We start from the raw sequence: 24,130 nt of genomic DNA on the forward strand, positions 1-24,130 counted from the left end.
GACATGAATTAGTCGTCAGAAGAAGGATGGACATGATCAGCAGCAATATCCAGGTAGGCTGTGGCATTTAAGTGATAGTCAGTCAGTAATAAGAAACCTTAATTATGCCAAGAAAACATCCCCCACACTACTGCACCATCACCACCAGCAGCAGCCTGAATTGATAATAAATGGCAGGAAATGGATTCATGCTTTCATGTTGTTTACACCAAATTCTGACACTGCAATCTGAATGTCACAGCAGAAATTAAGACTCATCAGACCAGGCAATATTTTATTCAATCTTTTATTGTCCAATTTTGGCGAGTCTGTGAAAATTATAGCCTCGGTTTCCTGTTCTTGGCTGTCAGAAGGTGCACCCAGTACTGCTCTTCTACTACTGCAGCTTAGCTGCTTCAGAGTTTGATGTGTTGCACATTCACGGATGCTCTTGGTGATTTGAGTTACTGTTGCCTTGCTATGGGGCTCAGTGCTGTCTCGTCATTCTCCTCTGACTTCTGACATCAACACGGCAGTTTCACCCACAAAACTGCTGCTCACTCGATATTTTCTCTTTTTCAGACCATTTGCTATAGACCCTAGAGATGGTTGTGTGGGAAAACGCCAACAGATCAGCAGTTTCTGAAATACTCCGACCTCACCGTCTGCCACCAACAACCACGTCAGGTTCAAAGTCACTCAATTTTTTTTTGCTGGCCATTCTGATGCTTAGTTTGAACTTCCCACAAATTTTCCACATATGGGACTAATAAAGGTTGTCTTATCTTATCTTCCACAGGTCTTTTTGACCATGTCTACATCTCTAAATACATTAGGTTGCTGCCTTGGATGTTTAGATATTTGTGTTAATGAGCAGCTGAACAGGTGTAGCGTGTATGGCAAGTGTATATATATAAAAAAGCTGGGGAAATGAACAGTTCACAGCCTTCATCTTCACTTTTTATGCATTTGGGGTGGCAGTAGAGCAGCAGTTTTGTCCTTCACTCTCCACTCCTCCTCTCCCTCCCTCATAGCACACCTTTTAATATATATTTCTGTGTGTGTGTGTATGAGTGTGTGTGTGTGTTATTGTTAGTGGCATTGCCATAGGTGGGATTGAGAATAATGGTTGGCTTTTATTTGTATGAACTAGTTTTCCTTTTACTTGTCTTTTGTAGTTTGACAATTTCATTTTTTCTCATTCTTAATCTCAGCAAGGGCTTTTTCTTTGGCCTTACCGAATAGATTGGCGTTGTTATTTTTCAATTTAGCAGTTACTTTTTTGGTACAGAATAAATTCTTTTCATGATTTTAGAACTAAGACCACCAAATGACACATTGCTTTTCCTCCACTGCTCCGCATCACATGCTGGGCTCTTCATTTTTACTGTGTTTTGCTTGTCTTAATTGACATGTGTTGCAAACAGTGATTTAAAATGCAAATGGTGCAACACAGAGTACTTTGCATCAATTTATGGCTAAAAGTTAATGGAAATAAAGCTCATGCACACATTACAGTTTTAAATGAATAAGATTTATGCAAGATGACCAATAAATGGCCTTGCAAATTTGATAGAAAGACTCTAGCTGTGTTTTACTTCGAGATTTTATTTAATGCATCCTTTGTTATGGCTTCAAACTTTGAAACTGAGGAACATATCTATCAAAGGTGAGACGAGATATCATCGTGTAGACCTCGTCTTATTTCATTTAAAGTATTATCATCCACCTCTTAGTTTCATTTGCCTGGTGGGTATGAATTTTTTATTTGTACTCATATTGATTTGGCCATGCAAACACAAAATGGGCGATGAGGGATTTGTTGAAAGGCATTGATCAGCTCAGAGACCTGACAGCAACCTTTTTCTATTTGAAGCAATGTCATTGTGCAAATGGAGGTCATATTTCAACTTTATCGAGTCCTGCCCCGTCGGTCCGGCAGCAACATGGAGTCAGCACAAAAAAAACGCTTTCGGGTAGCAAACCCAGCCTCTCTTTTGGGAATAAAATATGCCATCTAAACACAGGAAGTATTTATCAAGCCTAAAATTGATAATGTCAACAGCCAGACTCAGCATAGCCAGCAGCACAACACATTTGTATCTAACCTAATATAACTCCAGTCTGTATGACAAAAAAAAAGCCTTTGCTTGAGCAAAAGACAAATTATCTTTTGATTCGAAATGGACCATTTCCTTAAATACCTGTATTCCTAATGAGTCTGCCCAACCCCCCTCCCTTCTTTTGCTCTCTGCTTGTCTTGCTATTAGTGTCCAGGGAGCTAGCAGCGTGCTGCCCGACTGCCTGAGTGATTAACTAAGGCTTGGGGCTGACAGGCTAGCTACCCCTGATAGAAGCAGGAGGGGGATAATGTGGGACTCTGTTTAGCAAGGCGGAGAGGACAGGAGAAAATAGTGGATGGGTTGAAAAGGGAACAGGGGGGAGGTAGGAAACAGTGAGGCAGAGATGATGGAGCGGGGAACAAATAGAGTGAATTCAGGATGAGGGGAGGAGAAAGGGGATTGAGTAGAGCAGAAAGCTGTACATAGAAAAAAAATAGGACAACAAAGATGAGGATGAGGAAACTGAAAGACAAATTAGTCGGTTTTTGGTAAAAGATGACAGGATATATAGTGGAAATGAAGAGAATGCTTTAAAAAGAGAGGTAAAGGATGAAAGTTTGATGAAAGGGGGAAGAAATGTAAAAAGCGAAGGAGGCTACGGGAAACAAGAAGCAATGTACGCGACTGCAGGTGGGAGTCCCTTGTGAGGTAACGGTTAAGTCTATGTAGTGATAGGGGCTCAAGCAAAACTAATGATCTTGTCCAATTGAGAATAGGCCATCTGAGAGTAGTTTATATCTAATGGATGGTGAAGTGGGCTGCACAGGTGTTTCATATAGCCCTTTAGAGAAGTTCTCTCTTATGCCTTTCTTTGTATAGAATGTTTATTTTCTGTGCCAAGCTAGAGACAGCTGTGAATCAAAGTGACAGTTATGGGTGCCACTGAAAACAGGTTCATTAGCACAATGAGCACACAGTTTTCCGTACGGCTGAGCATTCGCTTCTCAGAAATAAACCACTGAAAAAGCCATTGGTCAAAACAAGATGAATATTACTGCGCTTGCATTTTTTCCCAATCATTATGCATTAGCTGCAAATAGAGAGCATATCACATTGACTTTTTTTTGTTGTTGTTGTCGCTAAAAAGCCCGGAGAAATCCAACAATTTAGTTTGCAATAACTATTGAAAAATTCTGAGGGGACAGATAAGATTCAGGATTGGAATAGTGCGGCACATTAATTTTCTTTTCCACAAGAAATCATGGTGGCAGCATTTTCACACTAGAAAATGCTTGGCTCTGTATTTTGTCACCTTATTAGTGTCTTCCTGTCCTGCTGCTGCTGCTGTGAGTACTTTCCCTATATGACAGTATGACAAGCTGTGGAAAGTCACCGTGCACTTTTAGGTGAGAAAGTGCCATTGAGGAGCAATTGGAACTATGTTGAAAAATAATAAATTCTGCTTTCAGTGAAACCTATGGGGGCCATATCTTCATTTATGCTTCAATACCCGCGGTGATTGTAATTTGTATTATTAATGTGTAGGTGGATATTAAAAACGGTATCCGCTGACAGTTTGCCACTGAGAAGGAAAAGGCTGGTTGAATTCATATTTCAGGTTGATATAATAAGAATGAGAAAAGTTTCATTTTTCAAAACTAATGTATGCTTCAAAAGCATTTGTCTTTTGTCTCTTCTAAAGGAAAACAGGAGCCAGCGGCTCACACAGAATGTCCACATTCACTCTCATACAGTTTTCGTTCTGCTTTTGCATAAAGCAAAAAAAATAAATAAAAAATGTTATCAGCTATTCCCCTTCTTTTCTCCCCTACAGTGAGAAGCACCAAGGAAGCGTGAAAAAACATCAGAGGAAGTGAGTGAGACAAGTCAGCAAAGGGTGATTTACCATCTGGGATCAAAATACTGCAACCTGTCATTCCCCATATCAGCATCTCTTTTGACATTATCCTTTAATGTCCTCATATGGGCATTAAATCATGGCAAATTATCATCATAGAAATGTAAATGGCACTAATGGAAGTCTCAGCGCTGGGCAAGTATTAGCAGTTGCACGCATAAACAAAATCAAGTAACGATTAAAAGGAAAGTTCCACTGAGGAAAAACGATGGAAAAGTTGCTCTCTGGTTGTAGATTTTCATTAAGAGATTCATTGTATATTGAGTACACCTGCATCTAAACAAAGTCCGTGTTGAAATAGGCACAGTTCACAGGCATTTTCAAATCCACGGCTGCACCAAGGAAGACTGACATGTACGCTTTTGCACAGTGCAGCCAATTATTTCCCTCTCCAAGTGAATACTGCTGTGCTAACTTTCAAATACTGACATATTCAGCAACAGCATTTGAAGAATACCCCCGCCCCCCACACACACGCACACACCCACACTCCCACCCCCCTCACCTCCTCACAATAGGCACGAAATTGTTTCTTCAAGTGTGAGCCTTAGAAACAACTTATTCTAATCAGTCTTGAATTGGGCCATGTATGAAGGTTTTTACTGCAAATAAGCTAAAAGCTCCAATTATTACATTCAATCCTTCACCCATCAGTCCTCTTGCTGAAAATGCCACAAAGACGAAACACAAGGTGGAAGCTCTGCAGGCACAGACTTCAGAGATCAGAGGAACAGAGATGACAAAAGGAAGTAAAACCCCAGGGCCCAAGCCTGCATCCTTCTCTGTTCCTCTGTCACATGACGGTTCGGTATAAACCTCATTAAAGCGTTGAATTCATACTCAGATAAACATCCTCAAATAAACCTTTAGCATTTTTCACTGTAAACAGTTTAACACACTGCCTGATGGGGAAAGGCAGGCTGGCATTTGTTACCGCCGTGTTTTGCTCCTTCTCGAGCATATTCAAAGACCTGCTAAACCTGTCTGATTAATCATCACATAGATGACAGTTTCTTAAACTGCCGCGATCATACACTGGCTTGCCTATGCAGACTTTCATTCTGTTTTGCCTGAGGGGGACCCAGGAAGATCTGAAGCCTTGGAGCTCTATAGCCTTCCACATTTTATAGCATTCTTGTTAGCTGTTAATAATAATAAAAACCTTCACAGAAATCCCAAGTGAAATATATTGACAGCACATGAGGTTGGGTGCCATGTCTTCAGATCACACAGCCTGCTGTCCAAACTATAAATGGCTGTATAGAGAACAGAATGGTTGCTTTAAGTGAACATGTTTCTTCATACGGCTCTTAATATTACGTTACCTCAAAATCACTTATTTCTTTTTCCCATTAAGAGACACTGAGCAGCTTTTTGCCACCATCAATTGATTTATAGAGCTGCATTTACAGCTCTGCTTTATCTCCTCGAAAAACAAGAGCAGGGCTGAGCAAGAGATGTCTGTTCTACATATCAGTTAGTAAACCACAATTAGGCAGGAAAAAACAACGACAAGCTGTCGCTGTGCAGTCTTCACCCCCCTACCACAATGCACAGCGTGAGCCACTGGCTGGCTGCTTTCGTCTGACTAAATGCTGAATTTATGATCTTTAAATGAATACTTTGGGGAGGGGAGGATTTGCATCCTGCTGTGGTGACTTAAAGTGTTTTTGTTTAGCATTTGTTCAGACAAGATGACACTGAATATTTATGATTTCTCTTAATTTGTTGAGTCGTGTAAACTTTATGGAACACACAATGTATAACTCTACAAAAGGCAGCAATATTACTTCAGATTGTCCAAACAATTCAGTCTCTTGTTGCTCAATGTGGTATACAACTTCTACGTAGCCTTTGATTGTAGTTGTGCATTTTGGCTTTCTCAGGGTTTCTGACTGCAGTCTGTATTATGTAATCATATTCACATTAGATGAGCACTCATATTAAGTTTCTCTTTATGTAACATGGTGTTGTTAAGGTGGGGGTTGTGAGAAGATGTGTAAATGTTTATCTATTAAACTATAGTTAGTGCCACAGTGGAAACACACTTTTAAACATAACCTATTACATACAGTTTTACTTTATCTAAAACGTTTTAAATGTTATCTGGAGAGATACAAGATTCAAATAGTTTTGTGTTACCAGAAATTAAAACATTACATTGAGCATGTGCATGTTGGTTATCTGCACCCAGGAGTTTGGATGGAAACTGCTTCTCCAGAGTTTGTATAGCTTGCTGTACACGCACACCATTGTGAAACGGTAAATGCTCCCTTCTTGATTTCTTAGAATTTTTTTCACAAATACAATTTTCAAATCATCAAATTTTTTTTTTTATGCTTGACAAAACCTACCTGGCTCTGAAACCTAATAACTGGTTGTGACACCTTTGGCAGCCAGAACTGCAATCAAGCATTTGTGATAACTGGCCATGAGTCTTTCACATCGCTGTGGAAGAATTTTGGCCCACTCTTCTTTGTACTTCCACTCTACCACTCCACTCTGAATGGTTCTTTTTAAAGCATTCAGGGAGGACTTGTTGGTATTTATTTTTGGTATTGTTGTGCTGAATAACACAAGAAGGTTAGAGCTTCAGGGTACAAATTAGTTGGATATTCTCCTTCAGGATTTTCTGATAGACAGTAGAATTCAAGGTTCCATCAATTCCAGCAAATCATCCAGATCCTGACGGAGCAAAGCTTCCACTGACAATCACTCTGTTTGACTGTTGGTATGATGTTCTTTTCATGTTAGTTTTATGTCAGATGTAACAGGACCTTTCAAAACATTTGTTTGTATTTTCAAATTTATTAGGGGGATCATGTTTTCTGTAACCCCCAATAAGTCTTGGCAAATATGAAATGACTCTTTGTGTTGTTTTTGGTCAGTAGTGGTTTTCACCTTAGAACTCTCCCATTTTGTCCAGTCTCATACTGTTGCACTTTCTTTTTTTTCACATTTCCTTGGACTGATAACACAAAAAGCTAGCAATTAAAGTTTTGGAGCACTAGCATTGGATGAACTCTGAAAAACTCTCCGTCTTAACAGAAACATCACAATTTCTGACAGGAACAAGGAAATGCTGCAACGTTTTAATAATAAAAGATTAGTAAACAACCTGAATTTCACAAAAAAACAGGTTATGGTACCTGCCACAAAAAATAAATAATTGCAGTATTCCGCTGTGTTATACCCAATACTGAAAACAGGAATAACTACAACTGAAAAGGAGCACACAGTCAGAAGGAATATTATTTAGCCTCACAGTTTCATGGTCAGCTTACATTAAACATTTAAGATTTTAGTGTTTTACTGTGGTCCATCAACAGCACTCCTATACCAACTGTCACCCAGCAAGGCTATCACACTGAATGGGGTTAATAGAGTTCAGGTGACACTAATTTGGTGGTTATCAAACCTGTGAACTTGATGCTAATGCATGCAACCTTGTGGACAATGAGCCAAGTCACCACGAGAATAAACATTTCAAGAGCACAATAAGATTACAATAACTCGACATGCAGGTCTTTGATTTAAAATAAAAAAACCTGCAAAATTTGCATGCTAAAGATTTTTTGATGCAATCAGCTCTTCTGCTCTGGTTAAAAAATAATAAAAATAATCATAATTTGGTCAGTAATTTCTAAATGTTTCACTGCTAACAATCCACGTTCCAGTAAAGTAAGAACAAATGGAAAAAGATTGGAATTTTTTAGCAATACAGCAGCACAGATTCATATACTTTTTTTTTTGTGGCACACGCTGAGGTCTAACTTATTGTAAAATAAGAATAACAGGCACTTAAACTCATTTTTTTTTATATGCAACAAATGAAAATTTACTATAATATTTTGGACCCACTACAAGTGCCCTCTCTCTTTCCCATTCATACTGATTCAGATTAGAGTACAGTTGTCTTGTAAGGCCATCACTCACAATTGTGCTGCAGTGACCCATTCCATGGCAAGGAGAATGACTTGAAGAGCTGCGCATATTATTTCATAAGACTGCACAGCCCACCCACCTTTAACTAATGACTTGGAAGTAATGGCCTTCAACAATTTTCTATTTTTCACTGACAGTTCACATTACAGCCAGCAGCGTTACAGAGAAACTAGACTGTGATAAAGGAAGAGCCGGAAAGAGACAGAGGGAGGTGAGTTAGGTATAAATAAAGTTTTCAACACTGTCTGCTATTGTCTTTGAATAATTTTCAGCATAGTTAAAACGTGGGTCTGTTAAACATTTACCAAAAGATATAGTTCTTACCAGATGGGCCTGGTCATCTACCAAAAACTAAAAATCACTTTGATAATAATAATAATAATCTAACATGATTTGTATTTGTCTTAGCCAGATCAAACTATTTGTAATTGGAGTGACCTTGTATGTGTTGTTTCTTTTAAGCAGATGTTCTGTTAGCTGTCATGGAAACTGATGGATAATATCAATTGATCAGTGACATCTTAATAAGTTAGTGGGAAAAACATCTTAGCTGTTTAAAAACATTTATTTCAGGGTTTTTTTTTCTCATGTCTTTGGTGTGCTGCTACTTTCTCTAAATATTCATCTATCCACTTCCGTTTATCCTTTTCAGAGTCACGGGGGGTGCTGGAGCCCAGGGGCGATCAGATCTTTGGGGGTGCTGAGCACCCAGAGAGTTGCCCAGCCAGGCAAGATAAACTTTACTCGTCACGATGAGACTTCTTCCCTGTCTCTGTCAGTCCCTGCATCCTTAAATGTCTCCAGTTGTCCCAAGTTCCCTCTGACTGTCTCCTTGGTGCATTTAAACCCCTGTTCCTCCCTGTCCTCATCGTCTGTAGTCTTCATCTCCATTATCAGTCATCAAAATTTCACCATCTCTATGCAGGTCAGCAAATTTCTATTTTAAATCAAAAGATTCTTAAATTCATCAAGTCTCTCTGTGCCTGGGTCCTCGTCACAAAACATGACATCATTGTTTTGTACATTTTAACACAATTTAATCCCCACATTTGTGAAAGAAAAGCAAAACACTTTTTTTTAAAAGTCTTTGACAAAACCATCAAATCAGATAAAGGTTATTTAAATGCTGCAAAAGAAGAATGGATTGGAATAAAAAAAAAATTCATATCCTAACCTTAATTACTGGGGGAAAATGATTAATGATGATCATAGTGAGTAAAAAGTAAACTGAGTGCATTTTTTGGACAGAGATTCACTTTTAATGGGTATGTATAATACAATACACTCAATACACAAAAAATACACAACATACACTCTAAAAAGAGAGTCATTGAAATGTACAAAATATTGAAAATAAAATTATAAAAATGGAGGCAACTTTGCCTGTGGTACAATGTATGAAACTATCTTTACTGCAGATACTACTATGGCTCTGCAGATTTATTTCTTTTATTTTAACCTATGTGGCCTCACCTTGAAGTTGGCAAATCTGTCTATCACTTTTTGGTGGTCAACTCTCTCAAGCAGTTTAACAGTTCGTTTTGCCTGTCACTGTTCCCTGCCTGTTTTCTTACCTGTTTCTTCCTGACCTTACACTTTCTCCTTACGTTCCCCTCTTTCTTCTCTCCCTCTTTGGACTGACAATCATACACAAATAGATTGTATTCAATTAGATGAAAAAATTACATTAATATGAAGAAAAATATTATTAAGATCACTAATAAAAAGAAATCCTCTCTCAGTCTATTTTCAACCAAAAGGTAAATAACCAAACCACATGTACATCTAATAAAAGATATAAATATTGAAACACTGATCCAACATTATCCTTTATTGACGGATCATTTGTTCTTACACTTTTGCCTGAATGTGGCTCCTGGCTCCGGCACATATGACAAAATAACCAGCTTCTCTCATTCCATTTCAAACAGGACAGTGGTAACAACTTTAGGCTACGGACAATTTTAAGTTTTAGATTTTAAATAGGCTATATAAATTTCAATGGGAGCAACTGGACGGTCAAATGTCACTGATTTTACTACAGAGTAGGACGGATTGTAGGGTAGCAAACGTTGGAAAACACGTTTCCAATACTGCAGGTTACCTGGTGTAATGTTTATCAGCTAAAAAGAAACATGGTCTGACTCCTACCTAACTATATAAAGAGTAACTGAAGGTTAAATGCAGTTAATATGTCCTGTTTTAAGCCACGCACTAACACCTCCGCTCCGCTGGGTCTCAGCCACCAGCGCTCTGGCAGCAACGGCGCTAGAGCCAGAGTAGGGGAGAGGCGAGCTGGAACAAACCCAAAAATGGGCTAAAATTGCCCCCTGCTGGAGCCTATCCCAGCTATCTTAGGGCACGGTGCAGCACAGTCGAATAACTAAAATGGGTACACCTCTTTTTAATCTGCCTTTAAAATGTTATTCTCCCATACAGTTCCATTTACTCGGATACCCATACTTGTTTATTTTTATTTTAACTTGGGTGGATAAAACCATCCGCGACGCTCTGAGATCCCGCACCGCTGCCTACAACACGGGACTCACGACGGGGGACATGGACCTGTACAAAGCCGCGTCATATAACGTGCGGAGGGCGGTGAAAGAGGCGAAGCAGCGCTACGGGAGGAAACTAGAGTCACAACTCCAACAGAGTGACTCTAGGAGCCTGTGGCGGGGACTAAGGACAATAATGGACTATAAAGCACCAACAACCGGTATGACAAACGCGGCCGTGACTCTGGCAGATGAGCTGAATACTTTCTATGCTCACTTCGAGGCTGCAGCTAAGGACTCCAACAATGCTAGTGCTAGCGGCGCTAACGGCTGCAGACAGGAAGATACTGCCAGCACCGGAAACGTCCTCGTCATCTCCGAGCATGAAGTAAGGAGAGCCTTCAAGAGAGTGAACACCAGGAAAGCAGCAGGACCAGACGGCATCCCAGGTCATATCCTCAGAGACTGCGCATACCAGCTAGCTCCTGTGTTCACTGAGATATTCAACATCTCTTTATCTCAGTCGGTGAGCCCCACATGCTTCAAAGAGTCCATCATTGTTCCTGTCCCGAAGAAACCCCACCCTGCTTCTCTCAATGACTATCGCCCTGTAGCCCTCACCTCAGTAGTGATGAAGTGCTTTGAACGCCTGGTCAGAGACTTCATCATTTCTTCACTACCAGACACACTGGACCCACTACAGTTCGCTTACCGTCCAAATCGTTCTACAGACGATGCCATCTCTCATCTCCTCCACACATCACTCACTCACTTGGACACTAGAAGGGGGAATTATGTTAAAATGCTCTTCATAGACTACAGCTCTGCATTTAATACCAAAATTCCCTCCACACTCACCACCAAGCTGGAGCATCTGGGACTCAGCTCATCTATGTGTCAGTGGATCTCCAACTTCCTAACTGGCAGACCACAGGCAGTAAGGATGGGCGGACATGTCTCAGCCTCCACCACTCTCAGCACTGGAGCCCCCCAGGGGTGTGTTCTGAGCCCCCTGCTGTACTCTTTGTACACATATGACTGTGTGGCCACTACCAGCTCCACCACCATCATCAAGTTTGCTGACGACACCGTCGTGGTGGGCCTGATCTCTGATAACAACGAGACGGCCTACCTGAAGGAGATTAGGAATCTGGAGAACTGGTGCCAGAGGAACAACCTCCTTCTAAACGTCAGTAAGACAAAGTAGCTGATAGTGGACTTCAGCACTAAGCAGGAGAGGAACTACCAGACCCCTGTCATCAACGAGTGCCCAGTGGAGAGAGTGGACAGCTTCAAATACCTCGGAGTTCACATCACGCAGGACCTGTCATGGTCCTGTCACATCAACACCGTGGTGAAAAAGGCCCGTCAGCGTCTCTACCACCTCAGACGCTTGAGAGACTTCCAACTGCCCTCCAAGGTGCTCAGGAACTCTACAGAGGGTTGTGCGGTCAGTTGAGCGCACCATCCGCTCCGAGCTCCCTGACCTGCACTCAATCTACAGCAGGCAGTGCCGGACCAAGGCCAGGAAGATCGTGAAGGACCTCAGCCATCCCAACAACAGACTGTTCTCTCTGTTGAGGTCAGGAAAGCGATTCCGCTCCCTGAAGACCAACACAGAGAGACTGTGGAGGAGCTTCTTCCTGCAGGCGATACGGTCTCTCAATCACACCACCACACAGTACTGACCCACACATATAGTTCTTACACACACACTGGACATTCTGGACATTGTTTTCACTTCATCACTTAAATCACTTTAAGCATATTTGCACTGCACAAGACATAATGTGGATTACACAACACTGGTCACTACATTCTTCATTTCCAGTTAATACTTGTACAGCTGCTGTTATTGCGTATATATTTATTTATATTTCTTCATACATTCTTATTTAGTTCTATATTGTGTATTTTGTTGTACAGTTATTTTATTTTCAACTTTAATTTATATATTTTATCTTATTCTTTCCCAGTTAAATTTACCCTTCATTCTAATTTGTGTTGTGTTACTGGGTCCAGGAAATTTATGAGATTCTCTCAGAGTTCCTCAGGGCTCTGTGAAGCTATTTTGGTTGATGTGCATCTGTCAACTAGCATCCGGATTGACAGAGATATGTCAACCAGCCGTCCAGTGCTTCTGACTTGGCAAACTGGGGCCGAGGTTCCCTGGGGCCGAGGTTCTGGTCTGCTTTTTTAAAAACAGCAGGACCAGAAAACAGTCTTGTGTTTCACCTAGCTGTGAAGCATTGGACCACCTTTATCATCTCAAGGGTGTACATCCTTCTGTCCTTCTGGGTTGCAGTATGGCGCATCAGGTCCACTGTTCATAGGTCATACTGAGAGCTTACTTAGAAATAACTCTTTCCTGGTGAACACGTGACTTGCCTAACCCTCACTATTCTGTTTTCAACTTTTATTGGCAGATTCTCTAGGTGCAGCCAAGGGGCAAAGGGTGGTGAATTTTTGACCTCCATCATTCACCAGAGTTGTCTGCAGCTGTGTGTAAAGGCGAGGATGTAGATGAAGGAAGAGGAGGAATAGGACAAAGACTGTGGCCAGGCCCAGGTAGCCACCCTGAGAACGGAGATGGGGATTAGATCAAATATCTTGAGGTCTTGTTAACAACTGAGGTTTGAGTGGAGTAGGTGATTGACATGGATGGATGGATGGATGGATGGATGGATATGTGCTGCATGAGCAGTAATATAGAAGATGTACTGGTCTACTGTACCTTGATGGATATACTGCTATTGATCACCAAGAGTACATACATATGAAACAAAGTGTACAACATTTTTAATTAGGTGATGTGTAAGAATAGTTTATCATTTTTATTATGATTACCTTGCACAAAAAGATTAACAAGGCCTTTGTGTAACCTCAGAATTGGTCCTCCGGGGTCTAACACTGGGATTTCCAGGCTTCTACCGTTCTACCTTTAAAAGCCGGAGAGCAGTCAAATGCTGGAAGTGGAAGCTAAATTGGCTAGTCATTCATATGTATATTAGGTCGTTACCTAGGAATTCTGGAGGGAGGGGAGTGGGGGTGAGTGATTGAGGGGGTGGGGGAGTGGAGTGTTTCAGTTTGCCATCTTAGGGAGAAATCAACACATGTCCTTTGTATGTCCTTTGTTGCTGACATTTATTGATGAAAACAGTACAAAAAACCAACCATTTGTACACATATTTACAAATAATGATAAAAAGTGAGTGAGTACATTTCAACATTTTCAGCAATCACTCACAATCCTGGCACTGCCACGGTATCTGTCGTCTGCATTTACCACATGTGTACCTGTAGCAGTGAACACATCGCACAGTGGCCTGATTTTTTTTGCATCTGTGTTTGACCTGACACGTGGCCCTTTTTCCAGGGCTCGGTGTGGAGGGTTGTGTCCGAAGCAACTGATCTTTTCTTGCCTTCTTCGCAGCTACATGAGAGCGAGCCAACTCCCTTGCAAGCTCCACCAGGAAGTCCACCCGTCTTTCCTTCGTCCCGGTGCATGCTTGATACAGCACATGTGCATTCAGTGCTGCCATGTCAATCATGTTATAAAACACGGCAACTGGCCAGCGCCGTGTTCCTTTGCGGACAGTGTACTCCCGAACCATCTGGTCCATCACATCCACGCCACACTTTGTTTTGTTGTAAAGGGTGACAGTGTTTGGCTTCCTTTTGGTAGTGTTATCAGTCTGAACCACGCTGTGCATGCTGCTAAGAATATAGACTGTCTTCTTCCGTTTGGCCGCATACGCCGTCAGCGTGGCAGCAGAGGTTGAAAACACCTAAGAAATAAGATAAATTGTTATTTTCATAGCCCTTTTACACACAATGAAACACATAAACATAGAACCACAAAAGACCTGCAACATACCTGAGTGGTGAATACATTGCGATCTGTCTGTCTAGTGGATTGAGGAATTTCCCTGCGAATCCTGTTGACTGTGCCGAGGATGGTGGTTTTCCGTCTAAGAAGTTTTTGTGCCAGTGAAAGCGATGTGAAAAAATTGTCCGTGGTAACATTTCTGCCCTTGTCTAGGAATGGTTCCATCAGCCTCATTACTACATTTTCAGAAAGTCTCTCCCCAGTGGGACGATTGGGGTCCTTGCCAAGATATGGGAAGACATTGCAAATGTACTTGGATTTTAGGTCGCAGGCCACCCAAAACTTGATCCCAAACTTGTCCGGTTTACTTGCAATATACTGCAGGAAACAGCACCGAGTCTTTGATGGGAAAAGCTGTTCATCAACGGTGATATGTAGACCAGGGTTGTAGCACGTGATGCAGTTGGTGACAAATGATCCCCACACACTGGAAATTGCAGCGAACTTATCAGTCTTTGCTCGATCACTGCGGGTGGACTTGTCATCAAAGCGTAGGTGTTGCATGATGTCTTGGAAGCGGTTTCGTGCCATAGTTCCAATTATCTGTGGGTTTCCCAGGTTTGCTGACCAGCAGTCATTTACCGATGGAACCCTGTAAACCCCTGTAAATCTCACTGCACTTAGCCTAACCCTTCATTGCCCTGAAGAATTCTGTGGTGTACGGACCTCCTCTCCAAGGAAAGAAAATGCAGAGAAGACTCACTACTCAGCAGGCGTTGGAAATGATCCTGACGGAAGTCGACCCTTGTGGAGGACACAACCCTCCACACCGAGCCCTGGAAAAAGGGCCACGTGTCAGGTCAAACACAGATGCAAAAAAAATCAGGCCACTGTGCGATGTGTTCACTGCTACAGGTACACATGTGGTAAATGCAGACGACAGATACCGTGGCAGTGCCAGGATTGTGAGTGATTGCTGAAAATGTTGAAATGTACTCACTCACTTTTTATCATTATTTGTAAATATGTGTACAAATGGTTGGTTTTTTGTACTGTTTTCATCAATAAATGTCAGCAACAAAGGACATACAAAGGACATGTGTTGATTTCTCCCTAAGATGGCAAACTGAAACACTCCACTCCCCCACCCCCTCAATCACTCACCCCCACTCCCCTCCCTCCAGAATTCCTAGGTAACGACCTAATATACATATGAATGACTCCAGCATTTGACTGACTGCTCTCCGGCTTTTAAAGGTAGAAACGCAAAATGATGACTCCGCGGGGGTCTAAGGTAGAAAACCAAAATGACCGCTCTCCGGGGGTCTAAGTGCTAATTATTGTACAGAGTGTAGTGTTTTGAAATGTGTAGTTTTAAACCTCTCACTTTTCCATTTATTTTCTGATTTGAAGTTCACACTGCTCTAATTGCAGTATCTGAGCAAATTCCCATCTGAGTATTTCTTTTATTTACAATCCGGAGCAATAGATCTGTTATGTTTAACTGGTGCAGAGGAGACCCCTTCACACAACACTGCGTTTTATCTTCCACTTTCAAGTGCTGTACATGTTTAACTCAGAGTACCAAATACGGGAATAGGTTTGAAGAAGAAAAAAAGACACAAGAGAGCAAATTGTAAAAATGATATTGCTAATGGTATTTTACTTGTCTGATACCCTGTTTGACAGCCAACACATATTAAAACTCATATAATTTCAATAACATAAAAAAAAATCATCAGAAAAACAGGCGACTTCTCAACATTACATTTAAAGGTTATTTTGGATCAACCTACAGTTCTTCTGCACCCATGTTAAATAGTTCTACATGTAGGTAGGATTAATCTGTAGTGTGTAAACTGGAACTATTTCACGCTCATCTTCAGCTCATCTTTTTTCCTCAAATAGCAAGACGGTACTTGAATTATCTATTGCTGTCAGATTACCTACTTGATCAAAAAGACATCTGTCATCTTACTTCCTCAGCTCATGTCTCTTTGCTGGCTCCTTCAGGTGTTCTCGATGCTTTCGTATACACGTTGCTGGCCATTACTGGCAGGACATTGGAGGAGCAGCAGTCAGGGCGGGATATTCTTCATTATCACGATTTAGTTAAATGCTCTAAATTTAAAGACATCAACTCTCCAGTCTTCAGTGATATTCTGGTTTATTTTATATTCTGCACAACTCTGTTGCTTGTGAAGCTCGCACACAAGAATTTCACTCACATGTGCTGTACCAATGTACCTGCACATGTGATGTGACAATAAAAAGTGATTTGATTTGATTTGATTTGATTATTCTGTACATCAGGTTTTGTAAACCTAATTATCTGTAATGAGCTTAATTTTTGATTTTATGGTCATGCTTTACTTTTTTTTCTTAAATCATTGTCTCTCCTGCCAACGTTTTCTAAATAAACTAGCAAAACAATTTGAGCTACTCAAACATTCAAGTCACTATGTGTAGGTAGTGAGCACATTTATTCAACATTCAGTATGTGAACATACAGTATCACAGCTTAAATGCACTTGACAAGGTGCCACTTCAGAGTTAGTAATAATGGTGACTCAGGGCTTGTCCACATGTGCACGGATACATAGCTTTTTCTGTGCATCTTGGTCTTTCGTTCACATTTAAACTGTGTTTTTTAGGTCACTGAAAACGGAGCTTTAGAAAAAGTCCTCCAAGGATGAAGATTTTCTGAAACTATTTCCATATTTAGATGTGGATAAGGAAAATAAAGAGTTTGTCTTGCAAGGTAAAAGGTGTATGCCTTGGTTTATCTTCGTAGGCTAAAGGTCAATATTGTATTGGTTATATATCTGTACCTTTTAACTTGGCATGCTCCTTGTTTTTTGGGGTTTTTTTTCCATTTTCATGTGGACCAAGACATTTTTCAAAACAAAAGTGGGGTGTTCCAATTTCAAAAATATCCATGTATGTGTGAATGTAGCCTTAACATAAGAAGTGTTCTTAAAAAACAAAGTTAATTGAAAATGTTTAATGCATGAAAAAACTCTTAAGTTGTGAGCATAGATAAATGTGTCTCGTGGCCTTTAGCTGCTTGACTAATTGTGTCTATCAGAATTCACATCCTTCCATTCATAAACTTTCCTGTGGCATAGTATGCAAACTGCATACTTAGTTGTGTAATGTAAGTTGTGGACTGATTGAATATGATGACATTTTAAAATTTTACTGTAATTGTTTTACTGTTTACAACTTGTGACTAATAATAGTAAATTCCAAAGGTGTAATGTCTAACGGGGCCAGGGACACAGAGGTAAGTGGAGACCATTCAACGTGATTATTAAAGGAGACCCTCCTCTACATTACATTGGATGCCTATATTCACAGTGTTATAGTATCGGACATATTGTAAGAGTACCACTATATGTTTAAGTGAACCAAAGCCTATCATGTTTTAGGCCATATTCATTTTCCTTATGAATTGAATTTTAGCTTCAAATATTTACTTAGTGGTTTTTACACCCCATTGATTAAAAATATGTTGCTTACCTGAAAACCTTTGATGGTGTAGCGTCGTGCTGGATAATATATTGTATTTGAACTTTATTACCTTGCTCCGTGTCATCTGTGCAAAATGCACGGGGTCTTGTTAATCTCACCTATGAAACAATTTGTTCTTCTGCGACTGTCTTATAGAGTAGTTGTCAGCATTTTAAATTATGTTTAGTGAGCAAAGTCAGAAGCGGTGCACAGAATAGGAAGCAGAGAGGAGAGCAGGATGAGGATACAACCAGGACTTTAGATTTGAGCAGTGTGGTCAGTGATGAAGTTCTGACATGTGGGTAACTTGAGGGTTTTAGGATTGAAACATTGTTGCCACTTATATGCACTCGTTGTGTAATATGGGTGTGTGATATATATAGAAGCTGGTCCACTGGAAACATCTGTTGAATAATGAATTCTATAAATGAGTGTGCTTGTTATACACTGACCCTGTCCAGTCAGTATGTTAGGACCTGTGGTTAACCGGCTTCTCTCTTTTGTGCCATACTTATAGACCTTATAGTTGTCTTTATGTTACTTTAGCAAAGCTAAATATGGTTTGGGCTTGTGGTAGCCTAGTTGAAGAAGATAGTGTGAATTTATAGCATAGATAAATGTGTCAATTTCCCAGACCTCTGACTGTGGCTGTTGTCCATGGTGCTGATCAAAAGCTGGAATTATGTTATGTGATTATTGCTATGTGCTGTTATTTTTTGCACTCACTGTGTGTGTGTGTGTGTGTGTGTGTGTGTGTGTGTGTGTGTGTGTGTGTGAGTGCGTCTATGTGGTATGGATTGACATTTGACCTGCGCTGTACCTGGGCTCCGGGGACATTTCGACTTTTTGCTGTGTATTCATGTGTCCCCCTAAAACATGACTTGTAAATGCATTTTTAAGTGTCTAAATAATAATTTTTTCTACTTCTTATGAGGTCATTATTTATCTTTTGACCTGTATTTGCTTAAACTGTAGTGTAAATTCATTTATTAAACTATAATTAAAAGATTTTCTGATTTTCTTAAAAGTCCACCTATACCCCTCACCTGATTTTTGTGTATTCCAGTGTATTGCACAGCGACGTTTCGAGTTAGAGTGGATGTGTGTAGGTACTGCAATTTAATACACATTTTCAATACACACGGCCGGAAGTCATTGTGATTGGTAGGCTATATATATAGGCGGTACCTACAGGAAACGGCGCCACAACTTTCGCGCGCGTGCCCTTTAACAAGTGTATGTCGACGGCAATACGAAGACGGATTAAAAACACAAAGGTAAGCCTTTTTTAATGTAAAATGCACCATGACTTTAATACTATATGAAATTATAGGTGCACAGGCCTATATTAAACTGGTTTAATTTATGCTTTATAGACTGTTAGTGAGTCTTTGAAGAAGTAAAACGGCCCCAGCGTTTGTCATTGAGTAAATAAAATAGGGCTGACGACTAACCGCGTCAACGCGATAAAGCGGGCTAACCCGTGTTAGGATTTACTCGGTGTTAAAGCATTATTGTGGCTTAAACGTGTTAATGCCGACATCGCGACTAACGCGATTAACAATTAAACCAGCGCAGTCTGAGTCAAAATCCCTGATGTCGCTGTTAGCTAATTTCGGGCAGTTTGTCCAATGTCTGTCATTCTGCTGACAGCCCTAAAATAAAAGCAAGGGTATAAGTGTATTTAGTCGTGTATTTATTTATATGCCTGAAGAAAAAACTTCTTACAGTTTTGATGCCTAAGCTTTCTCAGTACTTGTATCACTCTCTGCAGTCGCCATTACAGAAATGTCACATGTCGCCATTTTGAGTACTAGGCCTTTAACATTTTAAAAGAAGGCATAAATTAGCACTATGAATAAGTCAGCTGTGTTTATGCTGTAAACTACACTACTGCTAGTTCTGCTACTACTGATGATGATGACAATGATGACGATAATCGTAATACTTTATATGCTTTGGTAATACAGCCAATCAAAACGTACAGGAGAACATGCGAAGGAGACGCATTCCTCCACGGGAGGATGCAGTCTGTCATGTTTCTGCTGGAAGGGACAAACTGGGACTTGATATCCACTACATAAATGCCTTCAAAGGTAAGTTGGTCTTTAGTTTGGATTAGATTTGGAGTTTGTCACTTTGTCTTTTGTCACTCACTTGGTATGCCTCTGCAATTCAGGTCGGGGCATTTTCACGACTGTTCCATTCCAAAAAGGAGACTTTCTTTTGGAATACAGAGGTAAACTCATAACAAAAGAAGAATGTGAGCGGAGACACAGAGTTTATCATGACAGCCTGAAGGTGTTCATGTTTGAATTCAAGTTTGATGGAAAACTCTGGTGGTGCGTATTATATCAGTGTAGTTTGATTAAGATTAAATGACACATTGCTTTTGATTTATGAAAAAAAAAGCTTCCTAACTAACTAGTTAAGCTAATACTTTTTTGCCTAACCCCACAGTGTGGATGCATCTCAAGAAGATGGGTCATTAGGCAGACTTGTCAACGACAACCACATCAGTCCAAGTGCTAAGATGAAAATATTAAATATCAATGGAAAGCCCCATCTATGCTTATTTGCAAGCAGAGACATAAGTCCAGGCGAAGAAATAGACTATAATTATGGTGACTCGGATTGGCTCTGGAGATGCAAGGTATTTCTACAATTGTACTTTTTGGAACTGATAAATTGCATACCCTAAGCCATTTTTACATTTGTACCTACTCAAATTGGCTTAACGTGACTTAGGGCATCTAGTTTTTCACTGAAATTGAGTATCACCTACTGTGCCTGGGGTAACTATAGCAATGCAGCCGAGCATCCAGTGATATAAATGCCACAGCAAGCATGGACGTCAAGGTGACAAAATGCCTGCTGCTCAGTCTATACTTTAGTGTTCAATTCAGGGATCACGCTGTTAATTTTGGTCGCTATTTCAAACATTTCAGAGTTTCAAAAATGATGGCTTGGATTTTCACGAAGGAGGCGCACTCATAACTTATCGAGTGACACCATTGACCAGCCACCTGGTGGCATTCAGTCTATGTCAAATTTTCTGATCACTTTGGATCACTTGGAACCTTGGTGCAGTAGTTACTGAAAAACTACATGGTACTATAACCTACTGGAAAAACAGGGGTAGGTACTAATGGAAAACAGGCAATTGTGATGGCTGCCACATCAAAGCCCTCTAAAAGCACTAAAAAAATATCAGCAGGTATGCAGAAATAAAAAATGGCTTTCGGTTTCTAAATTTTAACAGTGATTGATGTTTAATGTGATTCTACACAGCAAAATCTCCAGTGTTAAATTAACACTGGAGAGTGTCTATAAGGGTCCACACCTCTGAGTGTTAAATACAACACTGTTGAGTGTTAAATTAACACTTTTGACAGTGTTATATGTTTAAAAGTAACCTAGTCAGTTTTGAAGATTAACAATGGCTAACACTGAGCAGTGCTGATTTTCTAACACTGGAAAATAACTCAAAATGTTAGAAATATTCCAGTGTTAGAAAATCAGCACTGCTCAGTGTTAGTCTTTGTTAATCTTCAAAACTGACTAGGTTACTTTTAAACATATAACACTGTCAAAAGTGTTAATTCAACACTCAACAGTGTTGTGTGGACCCATATAGACACTCTCTAGTGTTAATTTAACACTGGAGATTTTGCTGTGTAGCCTCTTTAGTTAGATTCATTTTAAATTTTGTCCCTTGAAGATAAATGGGCCCTAGTGACAGTTCGTTGCTGCTACAGGTGATTGTTTTACTCCTTTAGCAATGGCTTAAAAAATAAAGAAATCACACTGACTATTTGTCTCTTAATCATAGGGCCTTAAATTCTCTATACATGACAGTGAATATTTTAAAGACAATAGCTTGAAACTTATCTTTCTCATACAGTTTATTTAATGTTTCAAAAGCCTCTTCAAAAATGCACTGTATATTCATTCTCTATCTGTTACACACGAAGACTGAGACCAGCCAGATTCAGAAGACTGTGAGCTGCCTAAAGCCGCAACCAAACAGCTTTCCAAACAATGATCTGGACCTGAAACATCCAGAGCCTGAAAGGGTAAATATAATCCAATGTACCACTTAATGAACTAATAATTTAATCTATCATCATTCTTTATGGATGCTGTGTGTGTGTGTGTTTGGCAGTCACCTGGGTGTGATGTGATTTACATGGACCGTGGCTTGTAGGTCCTTTTCATTGTTTCAAAGTGCAAGTCTGGATAACATCTGAGTGTGTGTGTGTGTGTGTTAACCACCCAAATGTGACTTAGGAGGACCACACTGTTATTGGGGGACTCCGTCAAAGTTTGCTTCATGGTGACATCACTCTGGTTTTAGGAGGGGTCTTCTCGTATGTCTTGACAGTTTGACCTACAGCATGCAGAGCTGACTGCATGTGCTTTGTTTCTATGTTGAAATTTTTTGAAACTCAGGCTTGAACATTAAGATAGATAGTACTATACAACTTCTTAACTTGTTTTAGGCACTTTTTACTGCTGTAATGCATGGGCTCTCTCTGGCTGTGTACTCTGGCTTCTTCCCACAGTCCAAAGATGTAGCTTATGGGGTTAGGTTAACTGGTGATTCAAAACTGCCCTTTGGTGTGAATGCAAATGCTTGTCCTTCCATGTTAGACTGGCGATCTGTCCAGGTTGTACTGCCCTATGGTAGCTGGTATAGGCCCCAAAACTGCTACCCCACAATCCTGATAAGGATAAGTGGAAGAGGATGGATGATTGCAAAGGAATCAGTTGTTAATTATTGTAGCCAGTATTTTTTTCAGAAGAAAACATTTCTTGAGTGGAAAGCCCCCCCCCCCCCCACACACACACACACACACACACACACACACATGCAAATTAAAGACAGAAGCACAGGACTGCCCAGTACAGTTGCAAGAAGAGCACTTGGTCTAATCTTTGTGCCATCTTTTCTTTGTTGCAGGATCTTGATGAAGAAATGCCTCAGCAAGGCTCAGAAGCCATGCATTCTTCTTCAGTGCAAGATTTTGAAGAGGTAACATTGACCTAGGACAGATTTTAATGAATGTTTCTCATGCACGATGTGTACCTTACGCTATTTGCCGATAGTGAAATGGTCTATTCATCCTCTTGAGTGATGCATTTTTAGTAACTGTCAGATTACTGTTCTTTTGTCTTCATTCTCTATCTGTTACACACGAAGACTGAGACCAGCCAGATTCAGAAGACTGTGAGCTGCCTAAAGCCGCAACCAAACAGCTTTCCAAACAATGATCTGGACCTGAAACATCCAGAGCCTGAAAGGGTAAATATAATCCAGTGTACCACTTAATGAACTAATAATTTAATCTATCATCATTCTTTATGGATGCCGTGTGTGTGTGTGTTTGGCAGTCACCTGGGTGTGATGTGATTTACATGGACCGTGGCTTGTAGGTCCTTTTCATTGTTTCAAAGTGCAAGTCTGGATAACATCTGAGTGTGTGTGTGTGTGTGTGTTAACCACCCAAATGTGACTTAGGAGGACCACACTGTTATTGGGGGACTCCGTCAAAGTTTGCTTCATGGTGACATCACTCTGGTTTTAGGAGGGGTCTTCTCGTATGTCTTGACAGTTTGACCTACAGCATGCAGAGCTGACTGCATGTGCTTTGTTTCTATGTTGAAATTTTTTGAAACTCAGGCTTGAACATTAAGATAGATAGTACTATACAACTTCTTAACTTGTTTTAGGCACTTTTTACTGCTGTAATGCATGGGCTCTCTCTGGCTGTGTACTCTGGCTTCTTCCCACAGTCCAAAGATGTAGCTTATGGGGTTAGGTTAACTGGTGATTCAAAACTGCCCTTTGGTGTGAATGCAAATGCTTGTCCTTCCATGTTAGACTGGCGATCTGTCCAGGTTGTACTGCCCTATGGTAGCTGGTATAGGCCCCAAAACTGCTACCCCACAATCCTGATAAGGATAAGTGGAAGAGGATGGATGATTGCAAAGGAATCAGTTGTTAATTATTGTAGCCAGTATTTTTTTCAGAAGAAAACATTTCTTGAGTGGAAAGCCCCCCCCCCCCACACACACACACACACACATGCAAATTAAAGACAGAAGCACAGGACTGCCCAGTACAGTTGCAAGAAGAGCACTTGGTCTAATCTTTGTGCCATCTTTTCTTTGTTGCAGGATCTTGATGAAGAAATGCCTCAGCAAGGCTCAGAAGCCATGCATTCTTCTTCAGTGCAAGATTTTGAAGAGGTAACATTGACCTAGGACAGATTTTAATGAATGTTTCTCATGCACGATGTGTACCTTACGCTATTTGCCGATAGTGAAATGGTCTATTCATCCTCTTGAGTGATGCATTTTTAGTAACTGTCAGATTACTGTT

The 24,130-nt window shown here is 40.4% G+C and overlaps 1 protein-coding gene across 1 annotated transcript; it reads left to right on the plus strand.

Annotated features, from left to right (window-relative positions):
• The first annotated feature begins 18,481 nt into the window (after nt 1-18,481).
• LOC146689037 (uncharacterized) lies at nt 18,482-24,012 on the plus strand. The gene is made up of 8 exons (XM_085437553.1): nt 18,482-19,022; nt 19,716-19,841; nt 19,925-20,087; nt 20,206-20,398; nt 21,720-21,821; nt 22,709-22,780; nt 22,949-23,050; nt 23,926-24,012. The coding sequence occupies exons 2-8, from the start codon at nt 19,739-19,741 to the stop codon at nt 24,010-24,012; spliced, it is 822 nt and encodes a 273-aa protein (XP_085293679.1). The 5' UTR covers nt 18,482-19,022; nt 19,716-19,738.
• The last annotated feature ends 118 nt before the right edge of the window (nt 24,013-24,130 follow it).

The sequence above is a fragment of the Copadichromis virginalis genome, linkage group LG17, assembly GCF_057382275.1.
Source record: "Copadichromis virginalis isolate Kocher_CV1m ecotype Utaka linkage group LG17, C_Virginalis_male_GT1.1, whole genome shotgun sequence".
Taxonomy (NCBI): domain Eukaryota; kingdom Metazoa; phylum Chordata; class Actinopteri; order Cichliformes; family Cichlidae; genus Copadichromis; species Copadichromis virginalis.

Excerpts from the sequence above, each read along its gene's own strand:
- LOC146689037 (XM_085437553.1), top strand. The coding sequence starts at position 19,739 with ATGCGAAGGAGACGCATTCCTCCACGGGAGGATGCAGTCTGTCATGTT. Across the intron at positions 19,842-19,924 it reads CTACATAAATGCCTTCAAAG|GTCGGGGCATTTTCACGACT; the intron begins GTAAGTTGGTCT and ends TCTGCAATTCAG. Across the intron at positions 22,781-22,948 it reads CAGTGCAAGATTTTGAAGAG|ACTGAGACCAGCCAGATTCA; the intron begins GTAACATTGACC and ends TTACACACGAAG.